Source organism: Schistocerca piceifrons, chromosome 2 (genome assembly GCF_021461385.2).
Source record: "Schistocerca piceifrons isolate TAMUIC-IGC-003096 chromosome 2, iqSchPice1.1, whole genome shotgun sequence".
Lineage (NCBI taxonomy): Eukaryota > Metazoa > Arthropoda > Insecta > Orthoptera > Acrididae > Schistocerca > Schistocerca piceifrons.
Window position 1 is genome coordinate 662835862 of NC_060139.1, and position 23059 is coordinate 662858920.

General features: G+C 41.9%; 2 protein-coding genes across 2 annotated transcripts in view; both read right to left on the reverse strand.

The window, feature by feature from the left end:
• Window positions 1-1512, reverse strand: part of LOC124775718 — a 35381-nt gene extending 33869 nt beyond the window's left edge. The window contains exon 1 of the mRNA XM_047250544.1: window positions 661-1512. Within this exon, the coding sequence (XP_047106500.1) occupies window positions 661-1512 (852 nt within the window). The remainder of the gene's footprint in view (window positions 1-660) is intronic.
• Window positions 1-6570, reverse strand: part of LOC124777018 — a 123832-nt gene extending 117262 nt beyond the window's left edge. The window contains exon 1 of the mRNA XM_047252271.1: window positions 6507-6570. The gene's annotated coding sequence lies outside the window, so the exon portion shown is untranslated. The remainder of the gene's footprint in view (window positions 1-6506) is intronic.
• Window positions 6571-23059: the final 16489 nt, after the last annotated feature.

The window sequence follows — 23059 nt, forward strand, 5'->3', positions numbered from 1 at the left end:
CGAATTATTTGAACAATTTTCGTTTATTGCAGCCCACATTATTGCTATTGCGGCTCGGAGTCAAATTATTATTAAAGTAAAATTGTAAACCGTCTCACCAGTGCTAATTTCATTGTGTAAAAGAAAAGGACAACGCCAATAAATAATGATTGGACTGTCGTGAAAAATGATTTTAGTATAAAAATCGCCTAATTCTTGTTCCATAGCATAAACTGTACTCATGTCTGAGTGAATAATTAATTCAAAAACTATAACAAATGTGCGCGTGTGGAAGTGTACTAATGCACCAATCATCCTCTGAGACTTACGTGAGAGCAAAAATTTGCAGTAACATTTTTTAACCAACATTTGTATGTGAAAATTCGTGTGAACATTCGCAACCGCACTTATTCTTTATTTTTACCGCCCCATCGCAGAGGGGATGGGTGGTCGACAAAAACTTTCTTGTGATTACCTCCCCTGGTCTCTTGAGGTAGAATGGTCTGCTATTATTAGCAAACGTTCAGACATCTAACTCAAAGTGTCCACAGCACAGTTCTAGCCGTCATAAATGTGAAGAGTGGACACTCCCTATATCCACTAGAAGGTATCCCAGTAATTTTCATCAGATAGTGTGTACCCTCATTGGATAATTCATAATAGTGTAGTGTGAATACTCACCTGGAAGTCGACAAACCGTAAGTCGACAGGCTTTCCATCACGGTACTTAACCATTATATTCTTATTCCAGACATCGGCATGTACCAGAACTTTGAAATCGCTCTGAGCACAACTTCGAGTGACCGCATGCACGATTTTGTCCACCCATTCCTCGGAGTCTGTCTTGTATTTCTTCGAATACTTGTAACAGTCAGGGAAGTTCCCGAGCGCGACCCCGATGCTGCGGAACTGCTTCCTGTGGTACGGCTGCAGCAGGCTGGCGACAGGCGGTTGCCAGACGGGGTCTCGCCGCAGCAGAGGGTCGGCGCCGGAGTCGGGGCGGGCCAGGTCCAGCGTGCAAGAGGCGGCGTGCCACTGCGCCAGCCTGTCCAGCACCAGGCGGCAGTGCTCCAGGTCCAGGAAGCCGGCTGGCGGGGGGCCGTAGCCCGCGGCCGACAGGTCCTCCATCACCAGCACGTCGACGGGCGAGCTGGCAGCCAGGAGGCAGCGCGGACCCACGGCCTCAGCCCGCAGGCGGCGCAGCGCCTCGTGCACGGCAGGCACCAGGCTGGTCAGCATCAGCGTCTCCCTGGGGAACAGCTGCTGGAGCCTGCTGACCTCCGACACGATCCCCGTCTCATAGGTGCACTTCACTATCAAATGCCATGCGTGAACTTCCGCCTCTGCTGCTACTTCCACTTTCGCGGTCACTCTGTACAGCCTGCTCGTATAGCCTCTCTGCGTCTTGTTGGCGTTTTCCACCGTCATGGAAGCCACCCTCGGGGATTTACCACTGTACTCTGGCTTCAGAGCGACTGCGATGAATTCTCTGTTCAGCCACTCCGGAGGCTGACAATCAGAGTCTCTTCCCATACTGAGCTCTCTTCAACACCTGTATGATTCCAACCAAAATAATCAGCGAATCTGGTTGCAGAGTGTGTGTTTAAAAAAAATATATCATTGTGAGCTGTACAATTTTCAGTTCACTTGCTATCGATCAACGTAGAATTTCTTTTTTCTTTATCAAGCACGTATCACCACAGCATATCAACAGAATAAGGTGACGTTCATACACTACTGGCCATTAAAATTGCTACACCACGAAGCTGACGTGCTACAGACGCGTATTTTAACCGACAGGAACAAGATGCTGATATATGGAAATCATTAGCTTTTCAGAGCATTCACACAAGGTTGGTGCCGGTGTGCGACACCTACAACGTGCTGACATGAGGAAAGTTTCCAACCGATTTCTCATACACAACCAGCAGTTGACCAGCGTTGCCTGGTGAAACGTTGCTTTGATGTCTCGTTTAAGGAGGAGAAATGCGTACCATCACGTTTCCGACTTTGATAAAGGTCAGATTGTAGCCTATCGCGATTGCGGTTTATCGTATCGCGACATTGCTGCTCGCGTCGGCCGAGATCGAATGACTGTTAGCAGAATATGGAATCGGTGGGTTCAGGAGGGTAATATGGAACGCCGTGCTGAATCCCAAAGGCCTCGTATCACTAGCAGTCGAGATGACAGGCATCTTATCCGCATGGCTGTAACGGATCGTGCAGCCACGTCTCGATCCCCGAGTCAACAGATGGGGACGTTTGCAAAACAACAACCATCTGCTCGAACAGTTCGACGACGTTTGCAGCAGCATGGACTATCAGCTCGAAGACCATGGCTGCGGTTACCCATGACGCTGCATCACAAACAGGAGCGCCTGCGATGGTGTACTCAACGACGAACCTGGGTGCACGAATGGCAAAACGTCATTTTTTCGGATGAATCCAGGTTTTGTTTGCAGCATCATGATAGTCGCATCCGTGTTTGGTGACGTCATGGTGAACGCACATTGGAAGCGTGTATTCGTCATCGCCATACGCGCGTATCACCCGGCGTAATGGTGTGGGGTGCCATTGGCTACACGTCTCGATCAGCTCTTGTTAGCATTGACGCCACTTTCAACAGTGGACGTTACATTTCAGATGTGTTACGACCCGTGGCTCTACCATTCATTCGATCCCTGCGTAACCCTACATTTCAGCAGGATAATGCACGACCAAATGTTGCTGGTCCTGTACGGGCCTTTCTGGATAATGTTCGACTGCTGCCCTGCCTAGCACATTCTCCAGATTTATCACCAATTGAAAACGTCTGGTCAATGTTGGCCGAGCAAGTGGCTCGTCACAATAGGCCAGTCACTACTCTTGATGAACTGTGGTATCGTGTTGAAGCTGCATCGGCAGCTGTACCGGTACACGCCATCCAAGCTCTGTTTGACTGAATGGCCAGGCCTATCAAGACCGTTATTATGGCCAGAGGTGGTTGTTCTGGGTACTGATTTCTCAAGATCTATGCACCCAAATTGCGTGAAAATGTAATCACATGTCAGTTCTAGTATAATATATTTGTCCAATGAATACCCGTTTATCATCTGCATTTCTGCTTGGTGTAGCAATTTTAATGGCCAGTAGTGTATATCTAATGAAACGAGTTCTCAGTGATATTATGTCAAACACAAATGTACGTTATATTCTACATTGTTCTCTCTCATGTATGAAAAACATTCTGTTCTTATTTGGTACACATCATGTTAATATCTGTAGGTGGTTCAACATGTGAGCTGTTACCTGACTGTTGCTTGTTAGTGACTAAATAAGTCAAAATTGGCCGGCGGCAAATAAACCGAAAATTGTACTGCCAATAATGCACAACGCATTCTTTTGAAAAATATGTCGCAGCTGTGGATCCATATGCAAACAAAATATCATGCTTATGTGAAAAAAGGTACTCAGATGACCAACCTAAATCTGTGATGCGTCTCCCCATGTGCGTGGAGGTGCAAAAATGCGTTTCTCTAGACAATGACATAGCAGATGACGATGAGAGATACTTCAGAAGCCAGGGAGGCAATCCAGGCGTGTAGTATGCACTGCTGGCCTGCACGTTAGAGGTAGTTCCACAACGAAAGATCCAATGGAACAGACGCAATAATATTTACAACAGGACACAGAGTTTTACAAATGCTGACAAATGTAAACTTTAGTAATAAATACGTGAACTGCTTTAAGTAAGGATCTTTCACAACAAGTGTGTGACGGGGCATGAATGTTAATAGAATCCATGTCACCAGAGCAATGAACGTTGGTACAAATAATTCACTTGACCATTGGGGTTGTGCTGTGAATATGAAATTTGTGACATGTTGTTCATCCCGCCTTTGCAGCCGACTGTGTCAGCATTGCTCTGGCTCGAGTCTTTGGTCAGTGGGATTCAAGCTGCAGTTAGTACCGATTCAAGACAAGGTGCGATGGCATGAGACGATTAATTTGTCCTGGAGGCCAGCTCTGTGGCTGTAGTGCAGAAGCCAGGAAGCCACTGGTGCAACACTGATGGTCAGTGCAGGGCGTGGCAGAGTGTGGTGCGATGGTCAAGGCTGTTGGTGATAGTGAGTGGCGTTTGGAGCGGTCAGGCAGTGTAGTGGGAGACATGGTGGTGACTTGTAGCACATCAGCCGACAGCTGCAGTGCTAGTACCTGATGAGTCTAGGGGTGCAACGAGCCCGGTATGGTTCACTGGCCTGATACATTTTGGATGGATGTGGGAGGCCAAAGACGTCATAGTGGGCTGCAGTCAGAGCTGTGAGAACAGAGTGAAGATGTTGGATGTGGGTGAGCCGCTGGACGGTACCAAAGGAAGTTAGCTGGATGGTGTGCCATGGAGCTGGGCTCTTTGAATAACCAACAGTCGACATGTGGCCGAGCAGTTGTAGAGACCATTGATCAGAAGTGCGGTCGGTGTCTTTTTCCATTTGTGAGAGAGGATATCAGCCCCAGTAAGAGATGTAGAGGAGTGGCTCTGGGTACTACTGCAGAGGAGGACTGTGCTTTAGTGACCTGCAGTTATCGTGTGGCAGGTGGTAGGTGGTCAGGTAAAGAGGCATGTGGACTGAGTACACTGTATATTGAATAGACAGAGAGAGAGAGAGAGAGAGAGGGAGAAAGAGAGAGAGAATGCACACGTGCTTTGAGAGTGGTGGATCATTACAGACATATTTTGCAAGATCAGGCCGTCAGGAAAGTATACTGAAATTGTTCATTGATGAGCCAAAACACTATCACCAACTGCTTAATTGCTTGTTTGTCCGTCTTTGGAAGGAAATACATAACTGATTCTGCATATGAGGGATCCGACGGATTGCTGGTAGGTTTGTTGAGATACGTGGCAGTAGATGTCTACGCCCAGGCTAACTCGCGTAAATAACAGGCCGCTCATTTGCGTACGCAATGGTGGCTCCCGAGAGCGACACAGACGGGTTCTATAGTATTTACATCAGACGAATTTGGTCGCCGAAACATCAATGTGAGTTCATTATGATGCTCCTCAAACCACTGTACATGGTTCTGGCTCCGAGATATGGACAGTTATTTTGCTGAAAGGTGACATCGCCATTGGGGATGACATCAAGCATGAAGGGATGCAGATGGTTCGCAGCTGTCAGCGTGTCTTCGATTATTACCATGAAAGTGCAGGGGAATGTCTCCCACCAGCCTGCGTCCGTGACGCGCTGCACATTTCAATCTGTCTTTCACCTCGAAGACGGCGTTTGTGAAGACGACCATCATGCTAATGTAGCAAAAGTATGATTCACTGGAGAAGCCTACACGTTTCCATTGATCGACGGTCGAAACCCGATGGTCCTGTGACCACTGCAATCATAACTCACGATGTCGTTAGGTTAACATGTGAACACGTACGGGTAGTGTGCTGCGGAGCTCCATGTCCAAGAATTTTCAATGAACGGTGTGCTCTGAAACACATATGCTTCCACCAACATTGTGCTCTTTCGATAGAGATGCCACAGATGACCATCTGCTCTACTTTACAGAGCAGACAAGCCTCCAAACTCTACGTTCTGTGAAGGGTCGTGGACGTCCAACCGTTTAGAGCCTAGTGGAAGTTTTACTGTACTTCAATTTCTTTCCGTAGATGCTCGTGATAGCAGCACGTGAACATCCGAGGAGCTTCGTCGTTTTCGAGATACTCGTTCACAGGCTCTGCAAAATAATAATCTGTCCTTTGTCAAAGTCACTTATCTCAATGGATTTCCCCATTTGCAGCCCATGTCCTCACTAGGGCGACCCTTCGTCGATATCTGCTCCGATTACATACTTTTGCTGCCCCGTCACGTGCCTGCAACGCTGCCAGGCGGCTCCAGTGTCGCGGTGGGTACTGATCATAACGTTTTCGCTTATCAGTGTATTTTCAAAATGGTTCAAATGGCTCTAAGCACTCTGGGACTTAACAATGTATGTTCCCTTCAAACTACTGCCGTGTTAATTTCTGTCGAAGCGAGAGATTTGTGAATATTTGTCTGATTACGCTAAGAGAGTGCCGAATATTGTACTTACTTTGAAGCGCAGAAAATTACGTCATTAGTGTTGATCATAGCATATGTAGAGTTGTAGCTCTTTTGACTGTAGTGATATTAGTAGTAGTAGTGAGTAATTGGTGGGGGTACTGGCTAGTAGAGGTAGAGATACGCGTTATTATCCATCTGTTATGCTATGTAGAGTGATGTTAGATTGTGAAATTCAAGGGCTGAAAGTGTGATTCTACTTATTTTATGCATTTGTTCTATTATTATCAGTGGTGCCTAATAGTAAGGCCTATGGGACAAGAGTGCGAATACTTGATCCGCAAATTTGTTCATGTTAGTGGCCCCTTAATTGTCCCTGGGGCTGTATCTAATGTTAGGTTGTTGTATGACCTTGCTTAGGAAATCTTTACTGTATGTGTGACATTATGGTATCCAATTTCAGTGCTTATCAGAATGACAGCTGCAGGACTCTTGCCCATTTCGGCTTACCTGCTGAAAGAAATTTGCTGCCTAAGCTGGTAGAAGCTCCTCTGCAACTGGGTGCAACATGTACTTCAAGCAACAGCAAGGGCTGCCTACACAGTGGCGGCCACCTGGTAACGACAAGGACTACATCAATGTACCAAATGTCTGCCTGCCAACAAAAGAAAGGAAGATTAGTGTTTGTATCACTGCAGAAGAGGTCATAGGAGACAAAGCATATGCTCGTGTTGGGAAGCCATGGTCCAGCATTTGTCTTAAGCAATTTACAGAAATCATGGAAGATCTAAATCAGGATGGATGGAACATTCTCCTCCTAAATACGAGTTCAGCACCTCACCATTCCACAACTTCACGCGGCGTTTGTTTGGGAATAATCTTCGTAAAGGGTCGAAAACACATATTTTGTGAAAATAATGGTAAGTTCTCTGCGCTCTGGTTGACGCCTTGCAGCTGGTATTTATCTGATATTGAATGAAATGCCGTATTTGAGCCTAAGTTTTATAGTTAATAAGTTTATTGATAGAAACTAGTTTCCAATGCTGAATAATTTAAGAAATGCATAGCTACATAAATTAGCTTATTGATGTATCGCTATGCATTCAGGAATCGCTGTATTTGTTTTCAGTTGTCTTATATAAAAAAATGGTACATTTCTGCTAGGACTAATTATACTGCTGACAGCAGTAGTATATCGCTCATGATGATGTATCCAGTCAGATCTTAAAACCTCTGTCTGTTTCCAGTTACTGTCTCTGGTAAGTGAATGGGAAGTCCTGAAAGATCCAATAGGATGGATCATCCTGTTCTAATCATTCTCAAAACACTCGTTCCCACCGTTCCAAGTTGCTGATGCAGGCAAGTGCGACTGTGACAAACTGACAGGTAAAGTTATTCGACACGCACGAAAAAGGAAACGAACAATTTTCGTCCCCACCCGGCTAGATGATTGGCATCTCGCTTGTCGAGGGAACTTTGGAGAAAATATGTTTCAGAATATCTCCAAGGAAAACTAGTTACCTTTGCAAAAATAGACATAATGTCTTATGGGATAACAGCAATCAGTGATTTTATAATGATACTTAAAATCCGTCTTAATTGCATTTTTTTTTTATTCATATGACCGGTTTCGGTTCATTCAGAACCATCTTCAGATCTGATATTTCAGTTACCGGAGTACCCCATCCAAATCCAACATCTTTCACATGCTCCGTCATATCTTGATATTTCAGTTACAGGAGTAACCCGTCCAAATCCAGCAACTTTCACATGCTCCGTCACATCATGTGATTTTGAAGGACTTCCCTGGAAACCAGTTTGAATTCGTGCAACATCTTCTTCAGGAACACGAGGGCGTACAGGACTCTTTCTATTACATACACATTCTGTATCTAGAAACTGTCGATACCATCTGTGAATATTCCATCCATTCGGCGGATCAATTTGGTACCTCAACCTGAAACGTCTCTGCGTTGTAATAACGGAATTGCACTTCGCAAACTCGATAGCACAAAATGATTTCTGCTGCGGAGTAGGCATTTTAAACATGGGCCGGTTACTAAGCAGAAGGAAGACAATTGACATCTAGCGGCTATTTATATAAACTACACTATGTATTCGTTTCTCCAATAGCGGGGCCGAGGCGCAGCCTTCGATAGTTTGGACAAAATAATACTTTGTAATTCGTATGTTCTTTTTGAAACCCCTGTATTTTGTCATCCAGTCATCTTTTATCTTCCTAAGCTACACTTCTTTCTAGGAAATAGGCCGATGAGAGTGCTTCTAAACCAAGGCACACATCTTGCTTTCCCAGTTAGAGTCCAGTATTTTATAGGTCATTAAAACAAAACAGCATGTACCCTAGTGTCGGACATCTTGTTCTCTCTACCACACCTGGTGACAGCTAAAATTTGATCTTTGCACACCTACTTGGTTCAAGGTACAAAGGATACTGAAATTACATATCATGAGGTTATTTCCACGTCCAGATTGTCTGTATTATCATTCTCTGAAAGTAGACACGTGGGTATTTATTGGTACCATAGACTGAAGTTGCAGATAACGTACACGAGACGACTAGTATAGACAGATCTTTGTACCAAAGAAAAACAATATTTTACAGAAGCCAAAAACCGTTTGTGTTATGTGATAAAATATTCTTCCATGACGTTACAAAACACACATGGCTTATGGTGTAAAAAACAGTTGACCCCTCGGATTAAGTGCCACAATGTTATTTCAACTTTTAAATTGTCTGTACTGTCTATCACAAATAAGCAACTATTCGTTGTAGACCAAAACATGATGACTGTGGTTCGATCTTTGTTCACACTTAGTGTAAGGCAGAATGGAGCCTAAAATTAAATGTAACGATGTTATTCCCGAGTCTAAATTGACCCTAGTGTTTGTCCACAACTAATCATAGTTTGGCTATAACTGATACAACAGTGCCAAAGTACAGTGATCAGGACATAGCAGGTGCGGGGACTGAGTCCTCCCTACTCAATACTGGAATCCAACCGAGGCTGGACACAGCTGTTGTACACTCCCCGTATGATACTCGTATCCGAATACAATGATCAAGGTGCGACAAATGCTACGACTAGAGCGGGGCTCTATGTTAAGGGGAAACGACAAGAATCAGGCACGGCACTTGTGTACACGCTGTAGAGCACTTCTTCTAGCCAAGAGGGTGTAGAATTTTAATTTCATCCTTTATTTCCTGCATATTAATAATGTTAAGACATTACACATCCTTTTGGGTGGAAGATTGCAGCTCGTCCCCACGTCCTAACGGTATTTACGTACAGCACTTTAAATTTAGCCCTTTAGCAAATAAATGGTAGTTAAATGCAGCTGTTCGGCATCTTTAAACTCCGTAACCTTTAGCAAATGAATGGTCGTTAATTGTAGTTATTCCAGCAGCATTAAATTCTGTAACCGGCTTTTCTATTGATAAATGCACAATGTTAGGAACGACCGTACGTATGTACATGCAAACTTCTAAGCAGATCCAAATGAGGATGGGGGATTATAAACAAAATTCTTGTGTATACTCTAATGTACTTAATGTCCTTGGATCCACCATTTTCTGAGAGTACAACAAGATATGGCTACTTTCCATTGGCATTTACAACAATACTCATATACTGTATGTCCCCCAGTTATATCCAGTTTTTTTCATATAATGTGTTTAAAATAATTTGTAAGCCTTGTTTAGACATGTGAAAGCGATTGTTCTTCTTTCAGTAGCTGATTATTTTCTTCCTCCGTTGCAACTATTTGTGTCAAATGCTCTAGTTTGTGTTCTTTGAGATCTTTCATTTGCAGGCTTCTTTTGTTTACACATAATACAGTAACTGCGTTCAAAAGAGAACATTCTGTAGTAGGGAATGGTTTGGGACTGTTCGATATGTTTGTTCTTCTTCTTAAGACTTGCAGAATAACATTATTCGTGGGAAGAAATCCAAATTTGTCAACATCTATATTTCCCAGTGTTGTGGAGAAGAGTGTCCCAAATTGAGAAAAATATGTTTCTAAAGCTTTAATGTAACGCTTATGTCTGCTACATTACTGGCCATTAAAATTGCTACACCACGAAGATGACATACTACAAACGCAAAATTTAACCGACAGGAAGAAGATCCTGTGAAATGCAAATATGCTTTTCAGAGCATTCACACAAGTTTGGCGCCGGTGGCAACACCTACAACGTGCTGACATGAGGAAAGTTTCAAACCGATTTCTCATACACAAACAGCAGTTGACCGGCGTTGCCTGGTGAAACTTTGTTGTGATGTCTCGTGTAAGGAGCAGAAATGCGTACCATCACGTTTCAGAGTTTGATAAAGGTCAGATTGTAGCCTGTCGCGATTGCGGTTTATCGTATCGCGACATTACTGCTCGCGTTGGTCGAGATCCAATGACTGTTAGCAGAATATGGAATCGGTGGGTTCAGGAGGGTAAGACGGATCGCCGTGCTGGATCCCAACGGCCTCGTATCACTAGCAGTCGAGATGACAGGCATCTTATCCACATAGCTATAACGGATCGCCAGCCACGTCTCCATCCCTGAGTCAACAGATGGTAATGTTTGGAAGACAACAACCGTCTGTACGAACAGTTCGACGACGTTTGCAACAGCATGGACTATCAGCTCGGAGACCATGGCTGCGGTTACCCTTGACGCTGCATCACAGACAGGAGCGCCTGCGATGGTGTACTCAACGACGAACCTGGGTGCATGCATGCCAAAACGTCATTTTTTCGGATGAATCCAGGTTCTGTTTACAGCATCATGATGGTCGCATCCGTGTTTGGTGACATCGCGGTGAACGCACACTGGAAGCATGTATTCGTCATCGCCATACTGGCGTATCACCCGGCGTGATGGTATGGGGTGCCATTGGTTACACGTCTCGGTCACCTCTTGTTCGTATTGACGGCACTTTGAACAGTGGACGTTACATTTCAAATGTATTATGACACGTGGCTCTACCCTTCATTAGATTCCTGCGAAACCCTACATTTCAGCAGGATAATGCACGACCGCATGTTGCAGGTCCTGTATGGGCCTTTCTGGATACAGAGAATGTTCGATTGCTGCCCTGGTCAGCACATTCTCCAGATCTCTCACCAATTGGAAAGTCTGGTAAATGGTGGCCGAGCAAGTGGCTCGTCACAATACGCTAGTTACTACTCTTGATGAACTGTGGTATCGTGTTAAAGCTGCATGGGCAACTGCACCTATACACGCCATCCATGCTCTGTTTGACTCAACGCCCAGGCGTATCAAGGCCGTTATTACGGATAGACGTGTTAGTTCTGGGTACTGATTTGTAATCACATGTCGGTTCTTGTGTAATATATTTGTCCAACGAATACCCGTTTATCATCTGCATTTCTCCTTGGTGGCAATTTTAATGGCCAGTTGTGTAGTTACATCAGTTTTCGAGGGAGGTCCTTTCTTTTTTTTCATTTTTTTTGAGTATTTAGTATTCTGACTGGTTTGATGCGCTTAGCCACGAATTCCTCTGCAGTGGAAATCTCTTCATCTCAGAGCAACATTTGTAACCTACGTCTCAGTTATCTGTTGGATGCATTGTAATCTCAGTTTCTCTCTATAGTTTTTACCCTATACCGCTCCCTTTAGTACCATGGAAATTATTCCGTAATGTCCCTTTCTTTTGTCAGGATTTTCCATATATTCATTTCCCCCGACGCTCTGGAGAACCTTCTCATTGCTTACCTTATCAGTCCACGTAGTTTTCTATATTCTTCTGTAGCACCACATCCCAAATGCTTCGATCCTTTCCTTTTCCGATTTTCCCACAGTCCGTGTTTCGCTACCATACAATGCTGTGCTCCAAACATACATTCTCAGAAATTTGTTCCTCAGATTAAGGCCCATTTAAGATACTAGTAGACTTCTTTTGGTCTTTTTGCCAGTGCTAGTCTGCTTTTGATATCCTCCTTGCTCCGTCCGTCATTGGTTATTTTGCTGCCTAGGTAGCAGAATTCCGAAACTTCATCTACGTTGTGACCATTAATCCTGATGTTTAATTTCTCGCTATTCTCATTTATGCTACTTCTCATTACTTCCGTTTTTCTTCGATTTACTCTCAGTCCATATTCTGTACTCATTCGGCTGTTCATTCCATTCAGCAGATCCTTTAATTCTTCTTCACTTTCACTGATGACAGCAATGTCGTCAGCGAATCTTATCATTAATATCATTCCACCTTGATATTTAATTCCACTCTTGAACCTTTCTGTTACTTCCGTCATCACTTCTTCGATGCATAGATTGAACAGTAAGGGTGAAAGACTACATCCCTCTCTTACACCCTTCTTAGCCTGATGCCTATGTTGACAAATTTACAGCACGTGCCCTATCAGGAGAATCCTCCTTTTATTCAAGTTGTGTCGTAAAATGTGTTTTTAGTCAGTTCAGTTCAGTGCCTGTTCATTAATAATCCGGTCTTTCTATATAATCTTCAGTATTCTTTCATAGTGCACTTCAGCATCTTCTATAATACTCTAGTGTGAAATGTTTAACGTCCACTTTTTACTTTTATAAAAGGACAAACCCTTATAAAATGAACGAAATACTTTCAGAAAAGATTTTCTAAAACAAATTTATATTCCGTTTTAACAAAATCCTCTCTTTCACGAACCCTTTTCCTGCTGCTGCCAACCTGCCCTTTTATACCCTCTGTAGTGTGGCCATCGTCAGTTATTTTACTGCTGAAACTCATCTACTGATTTTAGTGTCTTATTTAATGGATTAGTTTAGATTAGTACTTGTTCCATAGATAACGAATATGACACTTCGTACTGATGTGGAGCGTGTCAGATTAAGAAAAGGTGTCTATGCAAGATATTTCATCACACAAAATATTACATGCACATAAAATTTTTTATTTTTTTGTGGGGGTTGGGGAAATTACCCACTTACTATATCCAAAAATTCATCTAATGAGTAGGAGTTGCCATTAAGAAATTCTTTTAATTTCCTTTTGAATGCTATATGGCTATCTGTCAGAATTTTGATTCTATTAGGTAAGTAACCAAAGACTTTTGTGGCAGCAACCCCTTCTGAGCCAAAGTTAGATTTAGCCTTGAGTAGTGAAGATCACCCTTTCTCCTAGTGTTGTATCCATGTACACTGCTATTACTTTTGAATTCGTTCGGATTGTTAATGACATATTTCATAAGTGAATATATATATTGTGAGACTACAGTAAAGATCCCTAGCTCTTTAAATAAGTGTCTGCAGGATGATCTTGGATGAGCTCCAGCAATTATTCTGATTACACGATTTTGTGCAATTAACACTCTTTTACTCAATGATGAGTTACACCAGAATATGATGCCATACAGAAGCAGAGAATGAAAATAGGCGTGGTAAGCTAATTTACTGAGATGTATATCGCCAAAATTTGCAATGACTCTAATAGCATAAGTAGCTGAACTCAAACGTTTCAGCAGATCCTCAGTGTGTTTTTCCCAGTTCAACCCCTCATCAATGTATACACTTAGAAATTTTGAATATTCTACCTCTGCTACCGATTTCTGATAGAATTCTATATTTATTAATGGTGTTATTCCATTTACTGTGTGGAACTGTATATACTGTGTTTTGTCAAAGTTTAATGAGAGCCCATTTGCAGAGAACCACTTAATGATTTTCTGAAAAACATCGTTTACAATTTCACCAGTTAATTCTTGTCTGTTGGGTGGGATAGCTATACTTGTATCATCGGCAAAAAGTACCAGCATTGCATCTTCGTGAATAAGGAATGGCAAGTCATTAATATATATTAAGAACAGCAGAGGACGCAAGACAGAACCTTGCGGCACCCCATTCTTGATTGTTCCCCAGTTTGAGAAATCACCAGTTTTCGGCATATTATGTGAACTGCTTATTTCAACTTTCTGCACTCTTCCAGTTAGGTATGATTTAAACTATTTGAGCACTGTCCCATTCATACCACAGTACTTGAGCTTATCTAGAAGTATTCCATGATTTACGCAATCAAAAGACTTTGATAGATCACAAAAAATCCCAACAGGTGACTTCCGGTTACTCAGAGCATTTAATATTTCATTAGTAAAAGTATATATAGCATTTTCCGTTTAAAAGCCCTTCTGGAAAGCAAACTGACATTTTGTTACATTTCTACAAAAGTATGAAGCTACTCTACAATACATTTCTTTTTCAAGAATTTTGGAAAATGCAGTCAGGGGAAAGATTGGGCGGTAGTTGTTGACATCAGACGTATCCCACTTTTTATGCAATGGTTTAACAATGGGATACTTCAGTCTATCTGGGAAAATACCCTGCTTCAGAGAGCTATTACATTTGTGGCTAAGAATCCTACTTATTTCGTGGGAATAAGCTTTTATTATCCTGCTGGAAATGCCATCAATTCCATGTGAGCTTTTACTCTTGAGAGAGTTTATTATCTTCCTAATTTCAGAAGGAAAGGTGGGTGGAATTTCAATTGTATCAAATGGTGTGGGTAAGGCCTCTTCCATCAACTGCCTTGCTTCTTCTAATGAACATTTAGATCCTATTTTCTCTACAACACTTAAAAAATGATTATTCAAAATGTTTTCGACTTCCGGCTTGTTGTTTATCAAGTTGCCATTCGCTTTGATGGTGATGCCGTCATCCTGTACTCTTGGTTGCCCTGTCTCCCTTGTAATAATATTCCAAATTTTTTTGATTTTGTTATCAGAGGTATTAATCTCAGACATGATGCACATGCTTCTGGAATTTTTAACAACCTTTCTTAATGTAGCACAGTAGTTTTCATAATATTTGGCTGTTTCTGGGTCATTACTCTTTCTTGTTGTTAGACGCAGTTCCCTTTTGTGGTTTCAAGATATTTTTATTCCTTTAGTAAGCCAAGGTTTTTGCATGGTTTCTTATAATTAGATTTAACTACTTTCTTGGGGAAACAGTTTTCAAATTCTCTTACAAGTGTAACATGAAATAAGTTATTTTTTAAATTAGCATCAGGTTCGTTGTACACCTCATCCCAATCTAACTGCTGAAGATTTTCTCTGAAATTTCTGATTGTTGAGACATTAATTGGACGCACAACTTTGGAGGGTAGTTTTGAATTACGGAAAGGAGCTAAATTCCTAGCATTGCCAGATTTATTTCGACCACATTCTGTTATGATTGGTTTACTTATGTTGACATGCATCTTATAACCTCGTTTCAAAACACCATCCAGTTCCTTGAGATGCTCTTCCAAGCCCTTTGCAGTATCTGACAGGATAACTATATCATCAGCAAACCTCAAAGTTTTTATTTCTTTTCCTGTAACTTGAACACCTTTACCAAATTGCTCCTTTGTTCTGACATCTCGTCCAATGTACATAGGCTAACTGAAGGTAATAATGCTGTGCAGGTTTTAACGCCATGAGCAGTTTAATGGTTAGTTTGGAAATATTACGATCGTCGAACACCGAGTAAGCGACAAGGAAAAAGTGGGGATCTTCCACTACTTGCATGGAGCGTCCTTGTGGCACAGGAAACCTCAGTGTGAGTGCTACAGCTTTCAGAGTGAGGTCGCGTGCTAAAAGTTTGCTTTCTATTGGCACTAAATATTTTCCGCCAGTTAAAGGTGGTATGGATAAATTTATAATGTTATTCTCTTTTAATGTTTCGATTACTATGTGATTACATTCTTTCGTGTATTAAAGCGTATAAATAAACTTTAGAACCTTTAAATATTTTCCAATACATTTGATAAAAACTTCAATAAGACACCTGCAGGTAACAACACCATTTGCGTATTTTTCTCATCTAGGTGACGATCTCTGTAAGCCCTGTCCAAATCTTTGTGCAAAGTGCTCTACTGAGGATCAACAGAAGGCCATTGAAGCAGTGAGAGCTGAATTACTGTTGGGGAGACTTCAAGGACATTTAACATTCCACGATGAACTTTTCAAGACTGGCGAACAGGGATGAAGGAAAGACGCCGACTAAGGAACTTGTCCGTAATCCAGAGCACCATTTCTCAATAGACAGCTGTTTAATACTGATTTATCAACAGCCTCAACATCTGGTCTTGCAAATTATGGCAAGATAATCTCAATCAAAGCACATTCCAAGTCCTATAATAAGGATGTATACTGCGGTGATTGTGGTAGTTCCTTCGAAGACAAAAGGAGTAGGAAGGATTGGATTCAGTGCACACAATGCAAAACATGGCATCATGAAACAAGTGATAATGGATCTGTAAAAATATCAGGGCTATGTATATCATGTGAAGTTGGCTGTGTTGAATTTGAAAGTAACTGAATTGGAAGTTCATTGTATGCTTAAATTTTCCGTTGTTTCTATAGTTGTTGAATATATCACTTCCATTATTATTTACAATGACGCATTTTTTCATTATTATTGGGTGTCATAAATGTGAGAGACTTTGAAGCTGGCGTTTTTACCTTCACTATTCCTTAGGCCGGTGTTACACTACCAAATTTCTTTGTCAAATATCTTTGTCAAAAATCTTTGTGGAAGATATTTGATGGTGTAATAGGGAACTTTGTCAAATGTCGTCCAACATTTGATCAAATCTAGGGCCTCGCTGTAGATTTGATCAAAGAAGTCGCTTGTCTTGTGTTCACTGCAATGTGACATGTTACCACAACATTCTGTTGTCTGTAGTGTTTTTATAAACAGTGCCGATAAATTCAATTCGTGTGTGCCGACAACTACAAAATTAATAGAGATGTATGAAGCTGATGAGTCACTTTACAACGCGAGGCACCCTGTATACAAAACTAGATTAAGAAGATTGGAGACCTGACCTGACCTAACCTACCCTAACCTAACCTAACCCTCTCCTGTAGCAAGGAATCGGGGTGTTACAGTGAGCCTGTCTTCTGCAGATGTAGCAGTTCTTAAGTGAATATTGTATTGAGGACACACTTCACTGAGCACATACAGAAATGTATGCTCATCCATTCTTAAGCAATTGATGTATGACTAGACGTCCTCCACTACAAGCTAACGTAACAAGTTTTGTTGAATGCTTTTATCGTGTCGTCGCAAAACCCACGGCTTCACCCAGGTATGTTTCCTTTGTATCCTCCGCTTCTCTTCCACATGGGCACACAGTGCAATTGTGGTACATGCAACTGCTGCTTTTAATAACGTCTTAAACTTTGACGAAAAATATGACGACAGTGTAATACCCCTTATAGCACTACGTCAAAGATATTTGTCAAATATATTTGACAGAATATTTGATCACATCTTTGATCAAATCTTTGACAAAGAAATTTTATAGTGTAATACCGGCCTTACAAACACCGGTTCTCCCTTTCCTATACAAAAATTGTATCTTAAAAATTGGTATATAGCCAATTATTTTAAAAGGAATCTATAAGGGATGTATTTGGGCTGAATTCATTAAAATTTGACAATTTTCTTGTCTCTACAGCACGTTAGAGACAATTTTCTGAATGCATGGCATTATTACCTTCAGTTACACTGTTGTAATAGATCAAGGATAGACTACAAACCTGTCTCACTCTCTTCTTAATCACGCTTCTCGTACATTTCCCAGGGTCTTACAACTGCAGTATGTTTTATGTAGAAGTTGTAGATAACCTTTCGCTCCCTCTATTTTTTGCCTGCCGCCTTGAGAATTTCAAACAGAGACTCCATTCAACATTTCTAAAATTTTCCTTTGAATCTACTGTTGTGTAATGACGCAAGATGCCCTCGCGAAGCCACAGCAGCTACCCGACAGTCGCTGCAGATAAGGATTTCTAACTGGCCTTCCACACGATGGTGCGACCGGCCGGACAAGGGCACAAGAAAAGGAGGCTGGCCTTGCCCACGAAACCGTTCGGACGCGTCTGCAACCGTGACTCATAATGTAGTTTTAAATACACAGTCCACTTTTACCAACCATATAGTTTTATTTTCTTCTGCAATGAGTGAGTGCATTCGTCTGGACTGGAGAAAGAACGAAGCAACACAGAATTAACGCGCGTTTTGTGGCTGCCTACATCTGTAAGTAGGCTACTACAAACATAAGTTTGCCTTTCTTCACTCTAAGGTAAATCAGAGGGTCAGTGTTACATCGCGTGTCCCTATGTTTCTCCAGTTTCTGAACTGATGTTCCCCAATGTCGGCTTCTACCAGTATTTCCATCCACCCTCAAATAATTTGTATCTCTATTTTGCAACCATTACTTATTAAACTGATAATTCGGTAATATTCACATCTGTTAGCACCTACCTTCAGTGTTGCGTGGGATTACACAGTAAGTAGTAGATATTTTAGTGTTACTGAAGCATCTCATTTCATATAGAGAGGAGGCTCAGTCCTCAGTGGCACATGTAGATATGTCGGTGTATGTGTGTGTTGCACGTGCCAGCCGTTAGGAGGTCAATAGTTGAGGAAGAGTATGCATAATTACTTGGAATAGCAGTCAGCATGTGATTTTCAGCTTATTTTAACTAGGCTTTGTTTTTTAACTAGTGGGGCAGATCAGAGTGAAGAGAATGACGTAAAGGGTCCTGTGGTATAATACCATATAACACATGTCACATTCGCAGTATGACCGTTTTATTCAGAAGAAGGCGTCAGTAATGGAGGTGGTGTGTTTGTCGCATTAGACAAGAAATTCAAATGCACCGAGATAGAAACTGAAGCTACTTGTGAGATTGTTTGGGAAAGACTCAGTATCAGGGTGAGTATAACTGGATCCTTCTGTCCCCCACCGGAATCATCTCCTGATGCGGCCGAAAACTTCAGAAAAAACCTCAGTTCGGTTGTATGTAAGTTACCAATCATACCGTAATCGTCGGTGGAGAGTTAAATTATCCAACAATTAACTGGCAAAATTATAGTTTTGTTAGTGATGGACGTGATAAGAGATACGGGTGAAATGTTACTAAATGCCTTGTCTCAAAACTACCTAGAACAGACAGTTAGGAATCCCACTCACGATGAGAATATATTGGATTTAATGGCAACAAATAGACATGGTCGCTTTGAGGATGTCAGTGACGACGACGCCGTTGTGGCAACAATGATTACCAAAGTAAAAACGACAGTAAAAACAAGAAGAAAGAAAGACCTATGTATGTTCGATAAACTTGATAAAAAAGTCATTCAGGAACTTGAAACTTTCAGCACACGGCAGACGATGTAGAGCAACTATGGCTTAATTTTAAGAGAATAATAGATCACTCACTGGATAGGTACGTGTCTTGTAGAAGCATTCATAATGGGAGAGACCCTCATGGTACACAGTCAATGTAAAGCAACTTCTAAAGAAATACAGACTACTGCATAATAGGTGTAAAACAAAGCATAGGACTGTAGATAGAGAGATGCTGAATGAAACACACTTCGCTGACGAGAAAGCAAACCGCGTTGCCTTCAGTGACTACCGTGGCAGAAATTATCAAACGATCTTTCAAAAACCCCATAGAAATTTTGGTCGTATGTAAAGGCTGTTAGTGGCACCAGAGGTAGTGTCCAATCTCTAGCGAATGAGACAGGAAATGAAAATGATGACAGAAAAGCAAAAGCTGAAATGCTAAACTCCGTTTTGAAACGCTCCATTACAAAGAAGAACACAGGAGAATTGCCACAATTTAATCCTCGTACCATTGAAAAAGATGAATGACATAAATATTAGTATCAGTGGTGTTGACAAACAGCTGAATAAGGCTCCTGGGCTCATTTGGAATCCCTATCATATTCTATACTGAATACGAGAATGCGTTAGCCCCTCTTCTAACTATAATCCATCGAAACCATACGCAATTCTTGAGAAAAAAGCGCAAGTCACAACCGCCTACAAGAAGGGTAGCAGAAGTGATCCACAAAACTGCTGTCTAATATCCTTGACAGATTTCTTTTAGGATCTTAGAGAACATATTCTGAGCTCAAACATAATGAGGTACCTTCAAAAGAACGACTTCGTCTATGCCAACCAGCATGGGTTCTGAAACAACGATCATATGTAACTTAACTCGCGCTTTTCACACATGACGTACTGAAAGCTTTGGATCAAGGCAGTCGGGTAGATGCTGTATTTCTTGATTTCCGTAAAGCATTTGACTCAGTACTACAACTACGTTTACCGTCAAAAGTACGATCATATGGGGTATTAAGTGAAATTTGTGACTGGACTGAGGACTTTTTGGTAGGGAGGACGCAGCACGTTATCTTATTTAGAGAGTCATCGAGAGCTGTAGAAGTAACTTCAGGTGTGTCCCAGGGAAGTGTGTTGGGACCGTTGCTGTTCATGTTGTATGTAAACAGTCTTGCAGACAATATTAATAGTAACCTTAGACTTTTTGCAGACGATGCAGTTATCTATAATGAAGTACTATCTGAAAGAAGCTACATAAATATTGAGTCAGATGTTGATACGATTTCAGAGTGGTGCAAAGATTGTCAGCTTGCTTTAAATGTTCAGAACTGTAAAACTGTCCACTTCTCAAAACATAAAAACATAGTATCCTATGACTATAACATCACTGTTGGTATCTTCGAATTCATACGAATACCTTGATGTAACGTTTTGTAGGGATGTGATATGGAAAGATCGCATGGGCTCATTTGTGTGTAAAGCAGGTGGTAGACTTCGGATTATTTGTAGAATACTGGGGAAGTGCAATCAGTCTACGAAGGAGACTGCTTACAAAACACTTCTGCGACTGGTTCTAGAATAAGGCTCAAGTGTGTGAGACATTTCCCAAATAGGACAAACGGGGTATATTGTACGTACACAGAGAAGGGGAGCACGAATGGTCACTGGTTTGTTTGATATGTGGGAGGGTGTCAGAGATACTGAAGGAACTGAACTGGCAGACACTTGAAGACAGACGTAAGCTACCCCCAGAAAGTCTACTAATACAGTTTAAAGAACCTGAATAAAATGATGATTAGGAATATACTACAACCCCCTTACATAGGGGTAGTGAGGATAAGTTTATTACTGCACACACAGAGGCATTCATTCTTTCCGCATTCCATACATGAATGGAACGGTAAGACATCCCAATTACTGGTACAGTGGCACGTACCCTCTGCTATGCGCCTCACATTGGCTTGCAGAATATAGAAGTATATGTAGGCGTACATTGTTTATAAGAGTCCGTAGACCCCATCATTAACAGCACCATACAACTCTGTATTTCCTACAATCTTGTTGGGTTCCGTATTGAGAACTAGTGAGTTGCGACAATGGGAAGCCGTTGCACTCGTATGAGGGGAATGTAAGGTTCAAGTGTTCGTCAGCGTCAGAGATTTCAGTTTTCATCGGTTTCCCTAAATAGTTTAAGACGAATATCGAGATGTTTGATTCGAAATGGTTTCGGCCGATTTCCCACCTTTCTGCACTTCAGTGCTGTGCTTCACCACTTCTAACATCGTCGTAGATGGGACTTCATACCCGAATCATCCATCTTTGTTCCCTTTGGTGATGATGTTACTACTATTACACCAATTTGAGACGTTCATCTGCATATTTTACATATGCACTCTATGTAGGAACATAAATAATTTCCTAGATCTGTTTATACAAGTTTCCCTTTCGTTATGCCGTGTATACTGCGTTACGGCTGATTTTCATCACATTTGACACAAGATTTTGGATTATAGCGATATGACACGCTTTCGCTTGTTTTATGGAACCAGTTTAGGAAGAGTGCATAAGCGTTTCCACAAGTAATGTTTCTACATGGAGGATGCGACATGAAAAATAAATGGGGAAGACTGATTTATTCGTACTCTAAAGGTAAATTTGAGTGCAGGTACATACAGGAAGATTTATACCCGCCGGTTTAGGCGAGAGCGCTAATGTGCTGCTTCCTAGACTCAGGTAGGACGCCAGCCCCGGTTCGAATCCGCCCGGCCGATTAACGACGAGGGCTGGTGTGCCTACCAGCCTGAATGTGGTTTTTAGGCGGTTTTCTACATCGCACTGGGTGACTGCCAGGCTGGTCCCCTTGTCCCACCTCGGTCACCCGACTCGCAGACATTTGAAACACATTTGCATTATTTCATGATTTACACTAGATGCAGACAGCTGGGGTAAATTAATTTCGTCCCAGGGGGTATGGGGTGGCGGCAGGAAGGGCATCCGGCCACCCCTTAAATTTAACCATGCCAAATCCGTGCTTAACCCTGCAGATCACGTGCACGATGTGGGACAAAGGCAGTGCCCAAAGAAGAAGAAGAGATACAGCAAGATTTACAACGATAATTTGATTACCATTAGTTCTGTGTGCCAGTCCATTATGGTCTCACAGCTTATGCTTCTACTTATTTAATGGATTTCGCTTGACACCAGAGAAGTTGGGAAACACCGGTGATTCGTAACTGCTCATCTGTCCAACATCTCAACGTTCATGGAAACTGATCAAAAACGATCGAAGGCATGAGCTCTATCTCCAACATGCTCAGTCGAAATGCGCTCAGTTTGTGTTGAGAAGTGCAGCAATAGCTCCTTGTTAATCGGACACTGACGTGAGGTCTTCATCGGGACGCTCTAAACTGGTAGAGGGGTATGTTATCGTTGCTCACGAGTCGACATCACCAATGAGCAAAGTATTTTTCTGGCAGAATGGGTATTTTCGACTAACTCGTACCCTTCCAGTAGTGTCTGCAACACGTCTACAGTACCTTCTTTCATTCTTTAAGCTTAAAAGTTCAAATGTTACTGCGCCCACGCCATTCCCTGCACCAATTTCTTGCAATCGACAGAGCTACTGGTGTAGGGTAGTAGCTTCTGAATCCCAAAGTGAATGCAAGATTGTGAATGCTCATGTGGTGGTGGTGAGTAAAGCACGAACTGGAGAATGTTTAATCACAGTAATCCACTTACTTTGGTTTCAGTATTTATGATGAGTTGTTAGTCTCATCAGTGGAACATGATGCTAACGAATTTACAAAAATGGCGGCATTCACGGAAGGACCTTGAAATGTTTGCCTTTGAAAAGATTGACGTCTGCACGGCCCTGCAGATGACTAATGTTTCTGCACAAATGATATAGTTGCTATCAAATGT